A 24,099-nucleotide genomic window follows, 5' to 3' on the forward strand; every position below is an offset into this window, starting at 1 on the left:
CAGACCCTGCCCGAAAATGCCTATGTTAGAGGATCTTAGGTGGGGCCCAGACTTCCAGGTGAGGATAGTGCTATATTCTCAAGAGGAGAACTCCACTTTAAGCAATAAGAGAGGTGGCTTTATTGTCCCAAACCCCACAGTCAGTGGTTCCTGAGGAGGAGCCATGCGCAAACCACTCCCTACCGTGCAGCGATGAGTGGGAGCTCCATGCCGCATCCTGTCATCCAGGAGACTACATTGTAGACTGGATGGGATCCCACCACTGAGACTGATTCTACCAGACTTCCACCTGGCCGAGCTGTTGCAGAATCATCTTGGGAAACTAGAGACCAGGGATCCAGTTAGCATCAGATAACTCAAGATGAAGATCTGCACTTAAAGTATAGATTCCTACCCATCTGCTGATAAATAAAGTAACGAGAGAGGAGGCAGGAGACACATCATTTGGTTTAGTACCACAAATAAAATGCAAGTACCATAAATAAAATTTAAGGAGATGAAGATCAATTCCACAGCAAAGTTCAATAAGCCAAATGTCACCAACTGTGCTCTTAGAGGCATCCCTATCCAGATACTCTGTCACAGTGTAGATGGCCCCCATTCTTCCTTCCCTTCCCACGACCTCTGGCAACTCTAGGGATGTGCAACTGCTCCTCCTCGGGGGCACTCAGCACACACGGCACATACCAGGGCTACCTCTGTGTTTATACAAAGGGTGGAATGTGCAGAATGAATCCAGCTTTCAGAGACATCACTGTTTGAATCTGGATTTCCTACTCCTGTCGGGTACCTGCTCAGCTAATCAACATAAGCCCCAAAGACTCAGTTTCTCATCTGTAAGTTGTAGATCATGACATACACAAATGACAGCAATACACATGGCAGGAAGTTTAGTGAGTCTGAGGACTAAAAAGGGCCAATGCAATATATTTTAATATCCTTTTGTCCTCTTAAAGTATTAGGCAATGGGTAAAAAGACAGCTTCTTTCCCAAAACTTATTATAGCTCAGACTATAAAGAGTTCAAGGACAATATCTTGGTCTTATTCATCTTTGCATGCCTAATGCTTAACACAACACTGAGCACAGAAGAGGTGCTCAGTATGTGAAGATTTGCTCAGCTGGGTAGGGAGTCCTTGAAGGTCCTGCTAGAGTGTTAGTGATGCCTAGGTTCTGATCTCCCCCACATCCCAGCTTTGTGCACTGTGGGGAAAGAAAGGAAAAAGTGAAGGGGTAAAAAAAACTCCTTTTAGCTTTGGTTTCCTCATGCATAGAGTGCATGAGACAGTAGGATACCAGACCATCCCATGGGCTTCTGAGAACTAAATGAAAAAATAAATGAGAACTATTGCTAGATTAAAAAGAACTTCCATAGAGGACATTAGGTAAGAGACTATAACTAAAAAATAAATTGATCAGATAAATGGCATACAATTAACCATGAACATTGAGCCCAACTGTACAGACTCTATGCTTCCAGTAACTAATCCTCAAAACAAAGTTGTTGTGCTGAGAATGTTGGCCTCTGGTAAAGCATTTACCTGGCAAGTTTGAGGCCCTGGCTTTCATCCCCAGCACTGCGTGTGTGTGTGTGTGTGTGTGTGTGTGTGTGTGTACACTTGTGCACACATGTGCATTCATACACACACAGAGTCATTCCCAGTACAAAAACTTGACAAAGTGAGAAGCAAACCATCTCCCCCAAGCCAACCCCACTCTTCTTTCTGCACCCAACCTCCCATTCCTGCTCCTCTCTTCATCTCGCTTCTGGATGATTCTAGATCCACAGAGCATTTGGTAGCAGAGGTAGGGACAAGGAAAGTGTGTTCTGGACTCTTGGCTTTAAGGGGTTGGACAGACAGGATGGCAGTAAAGGGAGACAGAGGAAAAAGTGAAATGGTACCTGTCATCGGTTAAAGTTTTCCAATCAGCATGTTCAAGTATGTGAAATACTGATTACTGATCCCCCTTGCCCTCTAGAAATCTAGGCAGCACTTAGGGTCACCAAACTTCCCCACCCAATTGTCTTAGAGCTAACAAATTCAGGTGGTTATCCCAGCAGGCCATTTAAATAGTGTCATTTTCTATGTGCGCCAAAACACAAACTTTGGACAATAAGCAATCCTAGATGCCCCCCAAAACACTGAAACAAATAGACAGAATTTTAATGAGTACCAAAGATGATGCAGTGCCAGGGCTGGTGGACCCTTGTTGCCACTCACCCCCAAGCTCTCCTGCCCTCACACCTGATATTTTTATGCAGAAAGCTCAAAAGTTGCACACCTTTCAAAATCAAAACGTAAGTGACTTTATCATCTTTTTCTCCTTGGAGAGAGAGAAGCTATGACAAACAGGGAAGCTGAGCCCCAAAGTCATAAAGGATTTGACATAAAAGGAAAGAAGCAACAGTAGGAGTCTAGAGGCCCTGAGAGCCAGCTGCACCATTCTTTCTGAGCACTTGGTCACACACACATATATGAGATCTCCCAGCAGGGCCCCTGTGTGCATTTTGTCCCTAGGGGTAGTGGACAAGCAGAGTTGGGTGAGGGCTTTGTGCCCAAGAGTGGGCAAATGAAACTCTGTGGGAAAAGGGGCCAGGTCTGAGGCCTGAACAATGATTGGGAGGAGTCTGGATAGACAGAAAGACAAGGATATTCTCTCTGAAAGATACACTCCTCCCCCCCTTGCAGTGTTGCTTTCTGTCTTGAAGGTTAAATCAGACGTAAGACCAAATATTGCTGTGTTCCATCTAGCACTCAGTAGGACAGATATATTAACTTGAGGAAAGATGGAGAAATCCTGCTGGCCTAACAATATTACTAATAATTGCTTATTTTTATTAAGCACTCGTTATGGTGAGGATTTATCATGAGTGCTTTCTATTAAACTATGGTTAATCTTCATAGTAATTTAATGAGGCAGGGCCCTTATTATACCCATTTTACATATGAGGAAACCAAAGCTTCCTGACCAGAAGGTATAAACGTTGGAGTTAAGAGTACAAGCACCAGAAGAAAGAGAAAATAATGAGGTAAATAGGTGAAATGAGGGACTAGCTAGAGAGATGAAGAACCAAAGGCAGGAATTTTAACTCCATCTGCTTGCAGAATAGGCAGACAGGATGGAAAATCATCTATCTCCTCTTTATTAAAAGAACAGCAACCTCTACCAGAAAATTGAAGGCAGGAATTTAAAGACAAGCCCATGGAGGACAGCAGATGTGATGATCACCTGTTAGGTTTGTGTCTGCAATAATAATTTCATCCACACAAAGCAGGCCCGTCTCCTGGGCCAGAGAGTGGAGGGCAATCTGATGAACCAGCACAGGAGCATTTGCCTGAGGCAGCTGGAGATCCCCGGAGCGATGCACACACATGTCCCAAAGATCTGTGCAAGTGAACTTCCAGCTGCAAACAACACAGGGTGTAAGGGGCTTCTGGTAAGACCTACAGTCCTCTCATGAGCTGAGAGAGAGGCTGTGAGCCCTTTACCCACATGGCCCATGTGCCTCAGGTACGGACCCCACCCAAGATGTACTCCATGCAGCTGTGGCTGTAACACTAGTGAGTCACAGTTTAAGTCAATCATTCATTCACAACACAGTGTCAGCAGCATTTTCAAATTACAATTTAATTGTGCATGTTAAGTAGAATGTATATTAGGTTCTAACCACAGGGAAGATCAATGCTCCTGGACATTACTGACTTGTTTAGGTTTAAATCACTTAGACAAACCACAAGAAGTATGTACAAAGGAAACTGACTCAAGGGATCAAAGTGCCTTAATTTTATTTCAGAATCACAAGCTGACTGCATATAGATGAATTCTTGGGCCCCAATTTTCCTCCTGTGGCAAAGAATGTCCCCTAAGTTCTTCCAGATATGATATTCTGTGATTCTGTGCCTAGGAGAAATGTCAGAGTCCTGCTAAGAACTGTTGTGTCCTTAGCAGCTACCTGTTCTTGAGTCATAATACTCTGTCAAATAGATTAAGTTCAAAGCCCCAAGTTAGTTGGGTCCCAAATGTAAGATCATTAGTACTTCCTGTGAGCCACTGTTGGCATGACAGTCAATCCCACCTCCTCTAGCAGGCAGTCTTCCCATCCTACCTCCTGCACACTCTTCCCATCCTACCTCTTGGGGCTGGTCCCTGTGAGACTCCAGTCACAGGTACTATTCTTCTTTGTGATGTTTTGAAAGCCGATTACAAAAGAGACAGTCATCCTCAGGATCATATTCCTGTGGCCTTTGTATGCCATGCACAGCTGTGGACACCAAACAAGTCCCTCAGTTCCATCACGGCAAAAATCAGCCTTTTAAACAATGTGCAGTGAGACTCAGCCTCATACTACAAGAGTCCAGTGCCTGCCCTCCCAGAGCATATCAGTCTAGCTGAAGACACAAATACTTTAGAACAAATTATTACTTACTTTAATAAAGCTGGGGAGAAACATAATAAATTCTTCTTCTGAGGTCAAAAAAATGTAATAAAACAGAGTTTTTCAATGCCTAACACTGTGCTTTGCTGTGAGGATCTTAGAGTACCTCAAATAGAAAATCTCTGCTTAACCTATGGAGACTTGAGCAAGTCACTTACCCTCTCTGAGTCTTTCTTTAACACCCTAGGATCCTTGCCTTCTAACTCAAGTACAAAGTTATTTGGTGGGAGAAGAGATTAGAGCAGGAGTTTTCAATGTGGGCATAATGAACACTGTGGGAACTGCGTAATTTAATGTGAGGGTTGTCCAGATGCTACAGGACCTTCAGCAGCATCTCTGGCCACTATCTACTAGAGTAGATGCCAATAGCATTTCCCAAGCATATTTTCACTACCAAGCATATTTGCATGTATTTCCAACTCCCTCCTGAAAGGACAAAGCCAATTCCCCCTTGGGAGACCCTGTAGTAGAGAAGAGGCTGGAGATAGGTGAGGCCCCAGACGAGAACCATTTATCCCCAACTTCCACTATAATTGGATCAGAAAAAGACTTAAAACTACTACCATGAGCTCTGCCACCCCAGAAAGACCCACTCTAGATCACAAAGGAAAAATGAGCTACATCTGTTTTATGAAGAATAGTAGAGGTACTAAAGCAAAGGGCATAAGAAGTATTCAAAAAATGTGTCTTTCAATCCATCAGTAACATTAACCATAAAAACAATAACTAGGCTCCACCATACCTTTGCCTCCGTGCAAGTACTTTATTAGATGGTTTCATTTAATCTTCATGACATACCTGAGAGTTTGACCATATAATTACCCATTTTATACATGAATAAAATAAGGCACAGTGTACTTAAGTAAGACATTGAGGGCTCTTTTCTTTCCCCTCCCCTGCTGCAGCGGGGCCCTCCCCCATCCGCACACATGGGCTGCTGGGTAAGTGGCAAGATGGCTCCCTTTCATGTCTCCAGCTGATCGCTGCCACTCCGCCAGTACAATAGAGCCAGCCACTACCAGCAGCCTGGCCCTCTTCCTCCTCCTTCTCCAGAGACCAATCCAGCCGAACTCGGGGTTTGCCAAAGGAATAAACAGCACTTCCAGGGGGAGAAAAAAATCATGTTATCAGAAAGCAAAGAAGGTGAGGAGAAGGAGGAAGTGACCATGGACACAAGTGAAAGCAGACCTGAAAATGAGGTTCCGGAACCTCCTATGCCTAATGCCGACCAAGTCAGCAATGATGACCGCCCAGAGGGCAGTGCTAAAGATGAGGAGAAGAAAGAGAGCTCGCTGCCCAAATCATTCAAGAGGGAGATCTCTGTTGTCTCAGCTACCAAGGGGGTGCCAGCTGGAAACAGCGACACAGAGGGGGCCCAGCCTGGTTGGAAGCGACGTTGGGGAGCCAGCACAGCCACCACACAGAAGAAACCCTCCATCAGTGTCATCACTGAATCATTCAAGAGCCCCATCCCCGACATCAAACCCCTGGCGGGGCAGGAGGCTATTGTGGATCTTCATGCTGATGACTCCCGCATCTCTGAGGACAAGACAGAGCATAATGGTGATGATGGGACCCATGACAAGGGACTGAAAATATGCCGGACAGTCACTCAGGTAGTACCTGCAGAGGGCCAGGAGAATGGGCAGAGGGAGGAAGAGGAAGAGGAGAAGGAGCCTGAAGCAGAACCCGCTGTACCTCCCCAGGTGTCAGTAGAGGTAGCCTTGCCCCCACCCGTGGAACACGAAGTAAAGAAAGTGACATTAGGAGATACCTTAACCTGTCGGTCCATTAGCCAGCAGAAGTCGGGAGTTTCCATTTCACAATTGATGACCCAGTCCGAACTGCCCAGGTGCCCTCCCCACCCCGGGGCAAGATCAGTGACATTGTTCATATCTCCAATTTGGCTCGTCCCTTCACTTTGGGCCAACTAAAGGAGTTGCTAGGTCGTACAGGAACCTTGGTGGAAGAGGCCTTCTGGATTGACATGATCAAATCTCATTGCTTTGCAACGTACTCAACAGTAGAGGAAGCTATTGCCACCCGCACAGCTCTACATGGGGTCAAATGGCCCCAGTCCAATCCTAAATTCCTCTGTGCTGACTTTGCTGAGCAAGATGAGCTGGACTATCACCGGGGCCTCTTGGTGGACCGCCCCTCTGAAAGTAAGAAGGAGGAGCAAGGGGTACCTCGGCCCCTGCACCCCCCACCCCCACCCCCAGGCCAGCCACCACAGCACCCTCGGACAGAGCAGCGGGAGCAGGAGAGGGCAGTGAGGGAGCAGTGGGCAGAGCGGGAATGGGAAATGGAGCGGTGGGAACTAACGCGATCAGAGCGTGAATGGCATCAGGGCAAAGTTCGCGAGGGGCCACGTTCCCGCTCAAGGTCCCGTGACCGCCGCCAAAAAAGAACGTGCAAAGTCTAAGGAAAAGAAGAGTGAGAAGAAAGAAAAAGCCCAAGAGGAGCCACCTGCCAAGCTGCTGGACGACCTTTTCCGAAAGACGAAGGCAGCTCATTGCATCTATTGGCTCCCACTGACCTGACAGCCAAATTGTTCAGAAGGAGGCAGAGCGGGCTGAACGGGCCAAGGAGCGGGAGAAGTGACGAAAGGAACAAGAGGGAGAAGAGCAGAAGGAGCAGGAAAAGGAAGCTGAGCGGGAACGGAACCGACAGTTGGAGCGGGAGAAACGTCAGGAGCACAGCCGAGAGAGGGACGGGGAGCGAGACGGGGGGACCGAGATTGGGAGAGGGACAGGGACCGGCAACGAGGCAGGGAGAGGGACCGCAGAGACACCAAGCGCCACAGCAGACGCCGGAGTCCGCGCACACCTGTGCGGGACCGGGGTGGCCGCCGCCAGCGGGGACAACACTAGGAGAGCTGCAGGTACCAGCCACTGCGCTCCAGGGGTACAGGCCACAGCGGGGTAGGCACGGTCACCACCCCTTGAACCTCGGTCTTCACACCATTTGCCCAGTGCTGATTAGGGCTGCCTCCTATCCCCACCCCACGTACCAGATGGAGCAGCCGCTGCTCTGCCCCATGCCTCCTCCTCAACCTATCCCCTGGGGCCTAGCCCTCCTCCCTCTCTTTGCTCATCCTCTGTGAGAGGGAAGAGATGGGTTAGGAGGGAGGTGGCCGGCCAGAGGTGGGAACAGCCCAGTGCCCCAGCCTCTCCATCCCGCTCACTGCCTCCCTCGGTACAGCTTCTCTGGGAACAGCTGGGGCCAGGACTGGGTCACCTATGAGCTGAATCAGCATCTCCTCCTGAGTCCTGGGCCCCAGCAGTTCCCACTCTGTCCTGCAGCCTTTGCCTCTCACTGGTTCCACTTTATATCCACCTTCTCTTTTTGTTCAATTTTATTTTTATTTTTTTATTATTAAATGATGTGGTCTATGAAAAAAAATAAAAATCTGACTTAGTTTTAACTAGCAAAAAAAAAAAGACATTGAGGGCACAGAGGATCAGTATTCAAAACCAGAATGCAGACTGTGAGACATGTGTCTGCCGCCCGCACCCACAAGTGTGTCTCCCGCTCCTGCACAGGGATCTGGATCCGTACAGCAGAGGCATCTGGGGCCAGAAAGGCAATTTCTATGAGCTCTGGAAGATGATGCCGTGGTGAATAGTAGAGAAAGGGCCTCTCTGAAGCTTGTTGTTGAAAACTGAAGCCCACTGGGAAAACAAAGATGGAGTGGACTACAGCTGTCAGTCAATGGTTGGGACCAGCACCTCCTACTGAACCAGACTTGCTACAGAAGAAGGGTGGCTCAAACTTATAGTAGAACCATATAAAGTTCTAACCCACAGGAGGTCAGGGAGCTCAATTCCAGCCTGCAGCCAGAAACCACCCTGAATCTCTGGACTATAACTGGCTCACTGTGATTAATCCATTTAGTTCTACACATTGCTGCCCAAGTTGTATACCAGCAATAGCAGAGACACGCCTTGATGGGCCCCTTTTCTTTTCTTTTCTTTTTTTCTTTTACTTCTCTTTTCTTCTCCATTTCTCCCCTTTCTTATTACTGTTTTTCTCCTATTCCATTTTTTTCTTGATTGCTTTTATTGTTATAGGAGTGTGAATACAGTTTGTAGTTTTTCTGTTGCTGTTCTTTTATTCCTACCTTCTCTCTTTTCCTTCTGTCTTCACCAGTTTCCCAAAGCTTTTGTGATCCTCCTGTGCCCTCTATCACTATTTCTAACCTCTCCTTCTCTTTCTGCCTCTCTACCCCTTCAACTTCTTCTAAGTCTTCTTCCTGGAGGGTAAAGCCGCTATATTAAAGGGCTTATCTACAGAAAACATATTATCTGGTTGGTCCTTGATTATGAAATATAACCACAAGTGTAGTCCCTGGTTAAAGGTGTCAGAATAATACCTACCACAATTTCTCATTTTCTAAGGTGTGTTTGATGCTATCGTTTGATGCTGATTATATCATTTTGGCCAAAGTGACATGATTGAACTAGTCGGCTGTCCTTCATGGCATACCAAAACTGAGATTGCTTTAGGGCCATTACAGACTCAAAACACAAAAGCCTACTATACCTGGGATACAATCCAAGAAGCAGCCATTCCCTAAGGGCTCTAAATACTAGCAATAAAGATACTTGCAATAAGTTATTTATAAACAGCAACCCAGGAATTAAACCAAAAGCTTCAATAATAACAAAAAAGTAGAAATGAGAAGACAGCTAAACAAGATGCAAACCAAAATTTCCAGATCACCAAAGGGAAATCTAGGGGGCAAGATGGAACAATCCAAACCTCAATCACCTGGACTCCCTGAGCTGACAATGAAAAAGGATCTGGAAAAAATAAAATCAGAAATAAATTCTCAGATAACAACAGAGATTGTGACCATAGTGAAAGTCATGATTAATAACTCTAGAGAAGACACAGACACACACAAAAAAAATAGAGGTACTAAGAAAAATAATGGAATTCACAAATGACCAGCATAGGAAAAAAATAGAATCCATAAAAAAGATTCAAACAGATATCCACTAGATAACAAACTCCACTGAAAGTATATGCAGCAGAATGAGCCAATGTGAGAAAAAATATCAGATATAGAAAACGGGATTTAAGTTAGTGACCAGGAAAAAAAAATTTCTTAAAAATAGCAAGGGGCCAGGAGAAATCACTGCAGCATCTGCTAGATGATGCAAAGAAGAATAACATAAGACTGATTGGATTGAATGAAAAAGTAGGAGGTAGCACAAATGACATAAAAAAAAACTGTTCTCAGAAGTAATGGCAGAGGGCCAGGGATAGGGATTTAGTTCAGTGGCACCATGCCTGCCTTGCAAGTGCAAGGTCCTGAGTTCAATCCCTGGTACCAGGGGGAAAAAAGTTATGGCAGAAAACTTCCCAAATAGAGAAAAAGAATTTGATATACAGATAAGTGAGGAATACAGGACTCCAACTAGCCATGATCCAAAAAAAATCTACATATACCCATATAATAGCCAAGATTCCAGAAACCCAACAGAAGAACAAAATCTGGAAAGCAGTTAGACAAAAGAAACAAATCACATACAAAGGAAAGCCCATCAGAATCACAACAGACTTCTCAACACAAACCCTCAAGTCAAGAAGAGCCTGGAGTGAAATATTTCAAGCCTAAAAGAAAACAAACTCCAACCAAGATTGATGTATCTACAAAACTATCTTTCAAAATTGGTGGAGAAATAAGATACTTTTATGACAAAGAGCACCTGAGGAACTTGATGAATACCATACCAGCACTCCAAAAAATTCCAAACAATATCCTAGGAAGACAATGAGGATCACAAACCCAGGAAGCCCAGCAGAATGAATCCATTGGGCACAACAAGAAATTAAACACAAAGGCAGAAGAATCCAACAACAAGAAAAGATCATGACAAAGATAAGTCAATACATATCAGTTATAACCATTGATGTTAATGGTCTCAATTCACCAATCAAAAGAAATAGACTGACAGAATGGATCAAGAAGTAAGATCCAACAATATGCTGCATACAAGAAAGACACTTAATTCAAGAAGAAATTCATAGACTGAAAATCAGACGGTGGAAAACAATACTCCATGCAACAGGAACCCGAAGAAAAAGCAGGAGTAGCTATCCTATTTGCAGACAAAGTGAATTTCAAACCAAGACTAATTAAGAGAGACAAAGAAAGTCACTACATCCTTGTAAAGAGAACAATCCAAGAGGAAGAGATAACAATCATAAATATATATGCACCAAAAACTAGTGCACCCAACTGTATAAAACAAATATTAACAGACATGAAAAATCAAATAAGCACTAATACAATAGTATAAGAGGACCTCAATACACCACTGTCATAAATAGGCAGATGAATTAGACTAAATCCCAACAAAAAAAAATACTAGAACTCAACCAAACAGATGTTTACAGAATGTTCCACCCCACAAAATCAGAGTACACATTCTTTTCAGCTGCACATGGCTCATTCTTCAAAATAGACCACATACTCATCCATAGAACATGTTTAGGTAAGTGCAAAGGAATTGAAGTTATCCCCTGTATATTATCAGATCATAGAGCAATGAAATTGGAGATCAACAGCAAAAGAAACCACAAGAATTTATAAATACATGGAAATTGAATAGCACTCTCCTGAACAACCAAAGAGTTACAGAGGAAATGAAAGAAGAAATTAGAAAGTTTCTACAAATAAATGACAATGCCAATACAACATACTGGAATTTATGGGACACAGTGAAAGCAGTCTTATGAGGGAAATTCGTAGAAGTAAATACTCATATTAAACAACCTAATGCTGAACCTCAAGCTTCTAGAAAAAGAAGAGCAGGACAAACCCAAAGCTCATACAAAGGAAGAAATTATGAAGATGAGAGCAGAAATCAATGCAGTAGAGACTAAGAAAATGATACAAAAAAAATCAATGAAGCAAAGACTTGGTTCATCAAAAGAATAAAAAAATTTACAAACTCTTAGCCAACCTTATCAAAAAAAAAAAAAGGAAAGAAAAGGCCTAAATCCATGCAATTAGGAATGAAAAGGGTGAAATTACAATGGACCCAGAAGAAATCCAGAGGAGAAACAATAGCTACTTTGAAAAACTATATTCCAATAAGATGGAAAACACAATACAAACAGATTTCCAGGAGATTAAAAATTCCATTGAAAGTCTACATAGAAAAATGAGCCAATGTGAGCACAGAATTTCATATATAGAAGATAAGATTGCTATTAGTGACCAGGAAAAAAACTTTCTTTAAAATTGTAAGGGACCATGAGAAATCAATCCAGCAGCTGCTAGGCAATGCAAAGAAGAATAACATAAGAATGATCGGAGTCAATGAAGAAACAGGAGACAGTGCAGATGACATAAAAAAACTGTTTACAGAAGTGATGGCAGAAAACTTCCCAAGCAGGGGAAAAGAAATTGACATACAGATAAGTGAGGCATATAGGACTCCAACTAGCCTTGATCAAAAAAAAAATCTACACATTCCCATATAATAGTCAAGATTCCAGAAACCCAACAGAAGAACAAAATTCTGCAAGCAGTTAGAGAAAAGAAACAAATCACATACAAAGGAAAGCCCATCAGAATCACAGCAGACTTCTCAACACAAACCCTCAAGGCAATAAGAGCTTAGAGTGATGTATTCCAAGCTCTAAAGGAAAACAGCCTCCAACCCAGATTGATGTACCCTGCAAAACTATCTTTCAAAATTGATGGAGAAATAAGATACTTTCATGACAAAGAGCACCTCAGGAACTTCATGAATACCAAACCAGCACTCTGAAAAATTTTAGATAATATCCTAGGAACAGACAATGAGGATCACCACCCCCAGGAAGCCCAGCAGAATGAATCCATCAGGCACAACAAAAAATTAAACACAAAGGGGGAGAATCCAACAAACAGAAACAGTCCAGACAATAAGTCAATATGTATGGGTTATAATCATCAATGTTAATGGTCTCAATTCACCAATCAAAAGAAATAGACTGGAAGAATGGGTCAAGAAGCAAGATCCAACAATATGCTGCATACAAGAAACACATTTAATTCAAAAAGAAACTCATAGACTGAAAGTTAAATGGTGGAAAACAATACTCCATGTGACAGAAACCTAAAAAAAAAGCAGAAGTAGCTACCCTCTTTGCAGATCAAGTGGATTTAAAATGAAAATCTGAAATACTCTGGTACCAAGAATTTCAGATAAGGGACAGTCAACTTGTATGTACAAATCTATTATGAATATGTGTTCTCATTCCTCTTAAGTAAAAACTTAAGAACAGAACTGTTGGTTCTTAACAGTAATACAAGAAATTTCTATATTGTTTTCCAAAATAGTTTTATCATTTTACATTCACATTAGCAGTATTAGAAAGTTCTAACTGGTTCACATCTAAGCTGACATTTGTCCTTCTAAAACTTTTAACTTAATCTCCCTGAGTGTATAATATGATCTTGTTATCATACTGACTAGTATTTTTCTGATTCTAGTGTTGCACAGCTTTCCTTGTGCTGTACTGGCTATTTATCATCTTCTTGTGTCTACTTTTTAATTGGGTTGTCTATTAATGAGCTGTAAGAGTTCTTTATATATTCTGGTCATAGGTTATATGCATTGTAAAGATGGTCTGTTTAAGAACTACTTTTTATTTTAATGATGTCATTTAACGTTCTAACTTTTTATGGAATCTCATCAATTTTTTTCTTTTATACATCATGTTTTTTATATCCTAGGAAATTCTTGTCTATCCTAAATTCATAAACATTTTCCCTTACAATTTCTTCTTAAAGTTTTATAGTTTTAGTCTTTCATATTTAGGTTCATAGATCCTTTCAAGTTATTTTTATGTATGGAAATAAAGGGTTGAGGTTAATTTTTTACATACAGATACCAGGTGTCTTGGTACCATTTGCTGAAAACTATCTTTTCCTCTGCTCTTGACTTGAGTTTATGTTCTCTAAAATGTTACTGTTAAATTATCTTTCAAAACTCAGTGGACGATATATGTGTGGTTCTATTTCATTCTAAGGATCTATATATCTTTCCTTACACCAACACAGCCTTGATTACTATAGCTTTAAAGGAAGTCTTAAAATTAGGTAATAAATGTCTTCCAACACTGTTTTTTTATCTTTTTACTTTTCTAGGTCCTTTGTACTCCTACATAACTTTTAAATTTCAATATCCAATTCTTCATTTATAGCAAGTATACACAGACCTGAATTTTTATATATATACCTTGTGTTTTCTAATCCTGCTAAATTCAAATACAAGTTCTAGGGGCTCCTAGAGATTTCTTAGTATTTTCTCTGTAGATGATCATTTCATCTACATAGAAAGATTTTACTTCCACCTTGCCAATCCTATCCTAACTGTGTCATTTTATTGTCAGACTATTTTGGGCCTAGGTTTCAAAATTTAATGGACAGATGAAGAGTAGGCATATCTGTCCTTGTTCCCCACCTTAAGGAGAAAGCATTGTATCTTCTCCATTCATATAGGGCATTTTTGCTGGAAGTATGGAGTACATGGAATACCTTTTGAGAAGGTTCTGTTCTACTTCTAGTCTCCTGATAGTTTTTATCATGAACAGCTGTAGAATTTAGTCCAATACTTTTTCTCCAACTACTGACAGGATCATATGGCCTTTTCCTTTCCTCTGTTAAAATGATGACTTTTGGGGGTGGATACCCCAATGCTGAACCAACACTGCTATCCCTATAATAAAACCACTTTCTACATACTGCCAGATCTGACTTCTAATAGTTTGTTTTATTAAACAAATTTTTATCTATGTTCATACTTTTTTCTTCTATTATCTTTATCCAGTTTTAGTGCTAGCACAGTGTTGATTTCCTAAAATGAGGGGAGAGGTGTTCCTTCTTTCTTCTGCTTTAAATTGTTGATATAATTTATCAGTTAAAATGTATATGAGCCTGTTGTTGTCATGTAGGTAGGTTTTCAAGCTAGAAATATACTTTAATAGGTGCTATTCAAGTTTTATATTTCCTCGAGTCAGTTTCATTAATTTGTCTTCCAAGGTACTTCTTAGAAGTTGTCAAATTTACTTCAAACAAAGATTTTTGTAATATGCTTCTATATCCTTTTAAATTCTGTAAAATCTGTGGTAATGTCTTCTAGATCTTGATATTGTAATTTTTAAAATGTATAATTGATATTGTGTAATAGGAAGAAAAGGTCTAAAGGAGTGGGGGAAGTGGGAGGGGTAGGGAAAGGAAAGAAGGGAAAAGAAAAAATATGAGAAAAGGAAAAAACTGGAAACAAAGCCTTTGCAAATAGGGAAGGGTGGATTGGGTGAAAGGAGGGCAGGGGAAGGGGGAAAAAATAAGAACCAAGACACTCATGTAAAGGTAGGTACAAGATGCCAATGATGAATGTAACTGTATTTTATACCAAAAATGTACCAATGAACTTAATGAAAAAAATATGGAAAACACAAACAAAATAAGCAGATTTCTTGATACACGATTTTCCAAAATTGAATGAAGACCTAAAAATTCTAAACAACACAATATCAATCAATAAAATTAAAACATAATCAAAAACTTACCAACAAAGAAAAGCCCGGATCCTGATGCCTTCACTGCTAAATTCTTCAAGACATTTAGAGAAGAGTTATTGCCACTACTGTTGAAACTCTTCGATGAAATTAAAAGGAAAGCGATACTTCCAAATGCATTCCTGGAAGCAAGCATCACCTGATTCCAAAAGCAAAGAAAGACCCAACTGAAAAAGAACTATAGGCCAATCTCACTAATGAACATAGATGCAAAAATCCTTAATAAGATACTGGCAAACAGAATGCAGAAGATCACCAAGAAGATCATATATCCTGACCAAGTAGGATTCATCCCAGGGATGCAGGGATGGTTCAACATATGCAAATCAAGAGATATAATACGCTATGTTAATAGAGCCAAGGACAAAAACCATAAGATCATCTCAATAGATGGAGAAAAGGCATTCAACAAAATCCAACACACATTTATGATAAAAAAAAAAAAACCTATAAAAAGTTGAAACAGATTGTCTTTATTTCAACCTGATAAAAGCCAACAGCCAACATCATACTAAATGGTCAAAAACTGAAATCCTTCACAATAAAATCAAGAGCAAGACAAGGTTGTCCACTATCACCACTCCTGTTCAAGATAGTTCTGGAAACATTAGCCACAGCAATTAGACAAGAGAAAGAAATAAAAGGAATAAAGATAGGAAATGAAGAAGTTAAATTGTTATTATTTGCAGGTAACATGAAACTCTATATAGAAGATCCCAAGAATTTCACCAAAAGTCTTCTAGACTTAATAACCAAATTCAGTAGAGTAGCTAGATACAAGGTCAACACGTAAAAATCAATAGCCTTCCTGTGCATGAACAACAGACACACTGAGAGAGGAACTGGAGAAACAACTCCTTTCACAATAGCATGTTAAAAAATGAAGTACCTAGGAATCAGTCTAACAAAGGAAGTAAAATACCTATACTCTGAAAACAAGAGCACTCTGAAAAAAGTGATCAAAGAGGACATCAGAAAATGGAAATACAGGGCCAGGGATTTAGCTCAGTGGTTCCGCTGCCTGCCTTGCAAGCACAAGGTCCCAAGTTCGATCCCCGGTACCAAGAAAAAAAAAATTTAAAAAAGGAAGAAAGAAAATGGAAAGACATCCTTTGTTCCTGGGTAGGAAGAACCAATATAATGAAAATGGCCATACTTCCAAAACTGCTATATTGATTCAATGCAATCCCGATTGAAATTCCAACAGCATATTTTACAGAATTGGAGAAAACAATCCAAAAATTCATTTGGAACCAAAAGAGACCTAGAATACCAAAAGCAATTCTAGGCAAAAGAGATATGGCAGAGGGTATCACAACCCCCAACTTGAAACTATACTACAAAGTTACTGTGATTAAAAACAACATGGTACTGGCAAAGAAACAGACCCAAGGATCAATGGAACAGACTAGAAGATGCAGAAACAACTCCAGACACACTCATCCACCTCATCTTTGACAAAGGAGCCAAACACTCTCACTGGAGGAAAGATAGCCTCTTTAATAAATGGTGCTGGAAAAATTGGGTTTCAACTTGTCAAAGATTAAAACTAGACCTATATCTCTCATCATGCACTAAAGTAAAATCAAAATGTACCAAAGATCTAACTAAATATTAAAACAAAAATACTAAACCTGCTAGAAGATAGGTTAGGTAGAACTCTTGAAGACATTGGTGTAGGAAAAGACTTTATGAATAAAACCTCAGTCATGTATGAACTAGCACAAAGAATCAACAACTGGAATCTCATCTTATTAAAAAGCTTCTGCACTGAGCCAGGGATTTAGCTCAGTGGTTCTACCACTTGCCTGGCAAATGGAAGGTCCCGAGTTCAATCTCCAGTACCAAAAAAAAAAGCTAGGCCAGGGATTTACCTCAGTGGTTCTGCTGCCTGCCTCACAAGCGCAAGGCCCTGAGTTCAATCCCCAGTACCAAAAAAAAAAAAAAGCTTCGGCATAGAAAGAGAAACCATCAACAGTGTGAAGAGACAACCCATATTGTGGGAAAAATTTTTACCAGCTGTTCCTCAAAGATCTACTATCTAGAATATATAAAGAACTTTTAAAAATCAAACCTCCCAAATTTAAAGGCCCAATCCAAAAATGGACATCTGAAATGAACAGACATTTCTCGGACAAAGAAGTAGAAACAGCAATAAACATATGAAAAAATGTTCAACATCAGTGGTCATTCAAGAGATGCAAATGAAAACAACTCTGAGATTCCACCTCACTTCAGAAAGAATGGCTGATATCAAGAAATCAACCAATGACAAATGCTGGAGGGGTTGTGTGGATAAAGGAACCCTTCTCCACTGTTGTTGGGAGTGTAGATTAGTGCAACCACTGCAGAAATCAGTACGGAGATTCCTCAAAAAACTAGAATTAGAGGTTCCATTTGATCCAGCTATTCCCCTGGTGGGTATCTTCCCAAAAGAATTAAAGAAATCATACCACAGCAATATATGTGCACCCATGTTTATAGTAGCACAATTTATAATAGCTAAATCTTGGAAACAATCCAAATACCCATCAACTGGAGACTGAATAAAGAAAATGTGGGGGGGGTTATAAAATGGAATACTACTCAGCCATAAATAATGATTAAACTAGATACATCTATAGCTAAGTGAATGCACATTGAGGCCATACTCTTAAGAGAAATAAATAGAACACACATGTGTAAACACCAAATAGTTCCTCTGGTGTGAGAAACTGAAAGTGTAAATGAGGACCAAAATGTATAATAGATAATGTGAAATAGGAAGAAAATGTCCAAATGGAAGGGGAAGTGGGCGGGGAGGATAAGGAAAAGAAAAACTTATGAGAAAGGAAGGAAAAAATGGAAATAATGCTTTTTGTAAATAGGGAGGGGTGGAGGGGTGTAAAGGAGGGAAGGGAAATGGGGAAAAAAGAACCAAGATATATCATGTACAGGTACAAATTCCTAATGATGAATGTGATCATAATGTATACCTAAAAAGAACCAATAAACTTAATGAAAAAAAAACAGATTGTAAAGTCTGCACTTACACCTAGAGATCAAACAAAATGCTAGCCATATAAAAACTTCCATCATCAAAGCTAGTACAAAGGCATTTTCAGGTAGCAACTCCACAGTGGGGGCTAGGTGCATTTGTTCATACCTGAAACACCAGTTAAGACACCAAAAGCCTTAGCCCAAAAGGCACTGGGAAAATCACAGCAATCACTCCTTTGTGCTTGTTTTTCTGTCTCCAACCCAGAGATACTCACCCTTCCCAACCCACCTGACTGGAAGCCTTAGAACTATACTCACATGTGAGTACTGATCCAGCCGATAGCCCTTCTGTGTAGCAGGGAGGATCAGGTCAAGGTGTCGAGGCTGATGGAGGCTGAATCTGCCACAGAAGGGCTCTGTCCCACTGGTGAGGTCCCCATCAGACCTGGAGCCTTCTAGGCCTGGATGTAGTTTGATAAAACAGGAAGACAAGTATGGGTGTTAAACTAGACACAGCCTCTCAATGTGTGTGCAGGGAGGGGGTGTGCATTCGATGTGATCTTGGTTCTTCAGTCCTCGGGAGAGCTAAGCAGGGCTTCAGTGGCCAGCATCTTCCAGCTTGAAGGCTCCAGCTATGACAAATCCTTGGGCCTGACCCCAAACATGAAATATCTATTACCATTTCCCCAGTGTACCAAGACACCAACAACAATTGAGAACCAGAGAGACAAAAAAATCAAATGGAATTTAGTTCACCTTGGTGTAATTTTTAAAACACCTTCACATTTTAAAAATTTCTAAGCTTTAGAGGGATTTTGAATTAAACAAGATTTTACAGTTGTTGCATTTCACCACCATCTGCACCCTCTCCCACTGTGTAGTGTGGGAACATCTGGGCAGTGCTTTATTCCCCTAGGGGCTCAAGATGACAAGCTCTCCTCTCCTTAGCCCCTACACCAAGCACCTCCCTCCAAGGCAAGGAGCAACTCCCTTGGCCACTCCATGTCCAAAATCCATTTTCATCTTTTTATTTGACTGTGTTAGCATCTTGGAGGGAAACTGAGGATTGATCCTATCTTCTAGAGAGTAAAAAGGAACACCTTGTTCAAATCCAAGCCGGAGTAGGATGTTAGCCGAAAGTGGTTCCAGTTTGCATTTTACTGCAAGTAAATTTTCAATGGTAGTTTGAATCTATTTAAAAGGAAACATAATACCATAAGTTCGTGTAGTTGACATAATGACCACCCCTAGTTTTCCCACCTCTACCCCTCCTATTCGGAGAAGGATCCCACCTGGTGGGCTGTGGCATTTGCAGGGATTGGCTGGCTGGAGACGTTGTCCCAAGTGAGGAAAAAGTCTCCTCTGCCTGACACATTCAGCATCTAAGAAGTCAAGAGAGACAAGACTGACATGTGCCAGTGAAACACAAGGGACAGATTAGGAACACAGAATAGAACTCCTAAGCTTGCTATTTCCATTTTGTTATCATTTCAATTTTTTAAATGCATCACCATCTAGAAAGAACACAGTGTCATCACCTAATGAAAATGTGTTGTTAAATTTCCTCACTATTTTTCTGTCCCTTTTCTTAGAGTACACAAAATCAAGTCTGCCACACTTTCAGTCCTCAGCAAATGCTTTCTCCCAGGGTGGCTTGGAGGCAGTGGCACCCATAGTATCCTGGTGCCTGCGCAGTCTTTTGCTTCCAATGCATTCTCTGCAGGACGTGTATGTACTACAGCAAGCTCTCCATAGCTTTTCATCTATTAAATCACTTGTTACTTTCTACTTTGTTCTATGGTTATTCATATACATGTTATTGTTAGATGGGAGCTTTAGAAGACAGAGTCCCATACTGATTCATCTTTATACATCAAAAAGTGAACAAAAAGTACAACAAAATTGCTCAACAAAAATATGGGGCATATATAAAGCCCTTTACAAAGTAAGCTTAAAACTAGGAATTGAATCATTTAAAAAGCTATGGTGGGGCCAGGGATTTAGCTCAGTAGTTCTGCTGCCTGCCTCGCAAATGCAAGACCCGAGTTAGATCTCCGGTACCAAAAAAAAAAAAAACAGCTATAGTGATGGTGGTGGTGGTGGTGTGAGTGTCTGTGTGTGTGTGTTTGTGTGTGTGTGTGTGTGTGTGTGTATTTGAAGGACCTCAACTGTATCTGGAGAATAAGTTAAAAAAGTAAAGGACTAACTTGCAATTTAAATTCCTAAAACTAAGTCATTGAATAGGGTAATCTCAATAATACAGCCCAGTTGAATAGATATCCTAAATATTTGTCAGCAGAATTGTAATTACAACTCAGGTTCATTGGCTCTCAACTAGTGATCCTCTATAAGCAAGAAAGGACCCTTTCCTCTCTCCAGAGTTCAAGTCCATAGGACTGGAAAGACAGGCAGACCTGTATTTCTGGAAGTCTCTGGGCTCTGACACTGATCTGGTGCTTCTCCCGAAGGTAAGTGGTGACCACATCAGGATTCAGCCAGGTGTTGTGGATCTGGATGCCAATTCTCATTCCTTTGCTGGGGGCTATCCCATGATGCTCTGCCTCCAGGTAGTACTTGGCTCCACCCACCAGCTCCAACTTGGGAGTCTTCTGTTGCCAGGTCCCTTCATTCCCATTCTGCTCCCAGGAGTCAAACCAGTCAGTAGTGCCAACCTGAATGGAGGCCACTTTCACCTATGCCCAGTAAGTATATCAGAATCAACATTATGAAGCTTTAAGGCATTTTTTATCAAGTAGTGAGCATCTGCAAAGCCCTAACTTTGATGTGTTTCAACCAGTCAGCCTTTTCCAACAAGTTAATTTGGCCCTATGGTTTTATGCTTCTCTGTCTGTCTGCCTCACTCTGTGTTTCTCTCTCTCTCTCTCTCTCTCTCTCTCTCTCTCTATATATATATATATATATATATATATATATCAGCTGAATAGTATTCAAATGAGGCTAGATGGTCCACAGTTAGAGCAGAAACAGCCAACCTAACACACATTGTATTGTGAAAAAGTAGCATTAAGCCCCTGAGAGACCTAGAATGACTTCACTACATAAAAATCCATTACCTTTTTCTAAACAATTAGCACATCAATTTCAAAGAAGTTTATTAAATTATTGTGGCTCTTTGTCAAAGTCACAAGAGAATTTTGGCTGCTTGTTAGAGGCATCTTTTCTTATCCTTCAAAGTTCTTGGTGAGATTTCTGCATGAGGTTAGCTACATCTCTGCCCAAATTCAGTAGAAATTAGTTTGGAGTCAGACAAACCTGAGTTTGAATCCTGCCTCTTATTATTACCCAAGTGATCTTGGATTGGCCACACAATCCTTCAAAGCCTCAATTTTTTTTCATGTGGAAAATGGAAATAAATACACATATTTCACAAAGATACTGTGAAGACAAAAAATATAATGCTCGGTTTAAAGTAAAGGCTCAATTGATAGTATATACTATTATAATTCAGCCAAATTCCTTTTCAAAATTTAAAGCCCCTTGTCGCTTAATGGTGTGTTAAAACTATCTATAGAACATGAGAGCTTTAATTTTTCTTCTTCCTTTAGTCAAGAATATAAGACTGGGGACACAAAGAAAAAGAAAACAAAAGGAAAGTGAGTACCTTAGTCCTCTGTTCCTCTGACCAACTGAAATACAAGGAAGCTTGGCTGTCTGCCTGGATCCAGAATGTGTAATTATTTGTCTCTGGAGCCACAAAGAATCCACTGAGTCGTGCTCTGTAAAGCAAAAGAACAGAGCCAAGTAAGAGTAACCAAGTCCTGAATCACCAATGCAACAAACAAATGGTTGCCCTTGCACCTTGCATTTCTTTTGGTAATGACAAAGAAAAACCTGATTCTTATGCATATGCTTGTCCAGAGCATTCTAAAATGAGCCACAATATGACATACAGCATAGTCTCAGTATCTGTCTTCTCACAGCCACAGATCTGTTTGCAGCCACAGCATAGGACTGTACAAAAGTTCACCTGATAAAAGCACCTGCCACAGGCAGTGCAGGCCATGGACCATCACAGTGGCTCAGTCACTATCAAATATTATTCTTGTTATTAGAAATAAAGCAAGATTGAAGCTTCAGCCAGAAGCCTGCCATTCCATTGGCAAGTGTGCTCAGATCCAGAGGAGCAGCTGTGTGGCCCAGACTGACATGGCTAAAGGCTGATCCCAGCCAGGGGTCTGCCCCAACCCAAGAGGCTCCTGCACACCCATCTAAGCCAGATTCCAGCCCTGAAAAGAGCTGCAGAGGTGCACAAGCTTCAGCCAGAGACCTGCCACGCCATCAGCCACAACCAAAGACCCGCCTGGAAAAGAGCTACACAGGCACACAAGCAATACCCAGAGGCTTACCCCAATACCATTGATAAGTGCATAGAGACCCTAGCCAAAGCCTACAAAGACAATGGGAACTGGGGTACACAGCCCCCAGCCAAAGACCCTCCCATCCAACAGTTACATAGGGCCCCCAGCCAGAAGCATGCCTAGATACCATGCCAAGTGTGCCCAGGCCCCAGCCAGAAGCTGACCCAGACATCAGATCCACTCAGGGACCCAGAAGGCCACCAATCTGGACCCAGGAATTGGTTTACTGGTGAGCACCAGAGTAAAGGCTGCTCTGTTGCTTGCTGAGAATTCAAGACCACTGAGTGAGCAAAAAGTCCCCTCAACAAAGACAGAGCAGGCTGCATCTCTTGAAATGAGAAGACATGTAAACAAGTCTCAAAACCAGACTTCCATACCACCTAAGGTACCCACAAAGGGCAATAAGATGGAACAATCTGATACTCAATCACCTGGACTCCCTGAACTGGCAATAAAGGAGGACCTAGAAAAAATGAAATCAGAAATAGTTTCTCAGATAACAGCAGAGATTGTGCCCATAATGCAAGACATGAATAATAAATCTAGAGTGGACACAGATAAAAAAAATAGAACAGCTGAGGAACATGATGGAATCCCAACATAGGAAACAAATTGAATCCATAAAACAGATGCAAACAGATTTCCAGGAGATTAAAAACTCTGTTGAAAGTTTACACAGCAGAATGAGCCAATGCAAGGATAGAATTTCAGATACAGAAGATAGGATTGCTATTAGTGACCAGGAAAAAAAATTTCTTTAAAATAGTAAAGGACCATGAGAAATCAATCCAGCAGCTGCTAGACAATGCAAAGAAGAGTAACATCAGACTGATCAGAATCAATGAAGAAACAGGAGAGAGTTCAGATGACATAAAAAAAAACTGTTCACAGAAATAATGGCAGAAAACTTACCAAATAGGGGAAAAGAACTTGACATAGAGATAAGTGAGGCATATAGGACTCGAACTAGCCTTGATCAAAAAAATCTACACATATTCATATAATAGTCAAGGTTCCAGAAACCCAACAGAAGAACAAAATTCTACAAGCAGTTAGAGAAAAGAAACAAATCACATACAAAGAAAAGCCAATCAGAATCACAGCAGACCTCTCAACACAAAGCCACAAGGCAAGAAGAGCATGGAATGATGTATTTCAAGCCCTAAAGGAAAGCACCCTCCAACCCAGATTGATGTACCCTGCAAAACTATCTTTCAAAATTGATGGAGAAATAAGATACTTTCACGACAAAGAGCACCTTAGGAACTTCATGAATACCAAACAAGCCTGCCAAAAAATTTTAAACAATATCCTAGGAAAAGACAATGAGGATCACAACCTCAGGAAGCACAGCAGAATGAATCCATCAGGCGCCACAAGAAATTCAATGGAAAGGGGGAGAATCCAACAAAAAGAAAAAGTCATGACAATGATAAGTCAATACATATCAGTTATAAACCATCAATGTTAATGGTCTCAATTCACAAATTAAAAGAAACAGACTGGCAGAATGGGTCAAGAAGCAAGATCCAACAATATGCTGCATACAAGAAACATTTAATTCAAAAAGAAATTCATAGATTGAAAGCTAAAGGGTGGAAAACAATACTCCATGTGACAGGAACCTGAAAAAAAGCAACAGTATCCATCCTCTTTGCAGATAAAGTGGATTTCAAACCAACACTGATTAAGACAGACAAAGAAGGACACTACATCC

General features: G+C 41.1%; 1 protein-coding gene and 1 pseudogene across 14 annotated transcripts in view; one reads left to right on the plus strand and one right to left on the minus strand.

Annotated features, from left to right (window-relative positions):
- Pkhd1 (PKHD1 ciliary IPT domain containing fibrocystin/polyductin) overlaps positions 1-24,099 on the minus strand; it is a 513,180-nt gene that overhangs the window by 446,367 nt on the left and 42,714 nt on the right. For 12 of the 14 annotated variants that reach the window (XR_015441583.1, XM_087188167.1, XM_087188166.1 and 9 more), the window contains 8 exons: positions 21,626-21,740; positions 20,418-20,696; positions 19,296-19,385; positions 19,104-19,194; positions 18,322-18,464; positions 4,133-4,263; positions 3,231-3,406; positions 184-322 (listed from right to left, as the gene is read on the minus strand). Coding sequence is in view for 13 of the 14 variants with exons in the window: in XM_087188167.1 (XP_087044293.1) it covers positions 184-322; positions 3,231-3,406; positions 4,133-4,263; positions 18,322-18,464; positions 19,104-19,194; positions 19,296-19,385; positions 20,418-20,696; positions 21,626-21,740 (1,164 nt within the window). In the remaining variant the exon portion in view is untranslated. The remainder of the gene's footprint in view (positions 1-183; positions 323-3,230; positions 3,407-4,132; positions 4,264-18,321; positions 18,465-19,103; positions 19,195-19,295; positions 19,386-20,417; positions 20,697-21,625; positions 21,741-24,099) is intronic. The other 2 variants (XM_087188168.1, XM_087188163.1) reach the window with 1 other exon arrangement.
- LOC101719721 (apoptotic chromatin condensation inducer in the nucleus pseudogene) lies at positions 5,404-7,363 on the plus strand (annotated as a pseudogene).

This window comes from Heterocephalus glaber, unplaced genomic scaffold (assembly GCF_053883595.1).
Source record: "Heterocephalus glaber isolate CG9 unplaced genomic scaffold, H.glaber_assembly_v1.0 deba00001523, whole genome shotgun sequence".
Lineage (NCBI taxonomy): Eukaryota > Metazoa > Chordata > Mammalia > Rodentia > Bathyergidae > Heterocephalus > Heterocephalus glaber.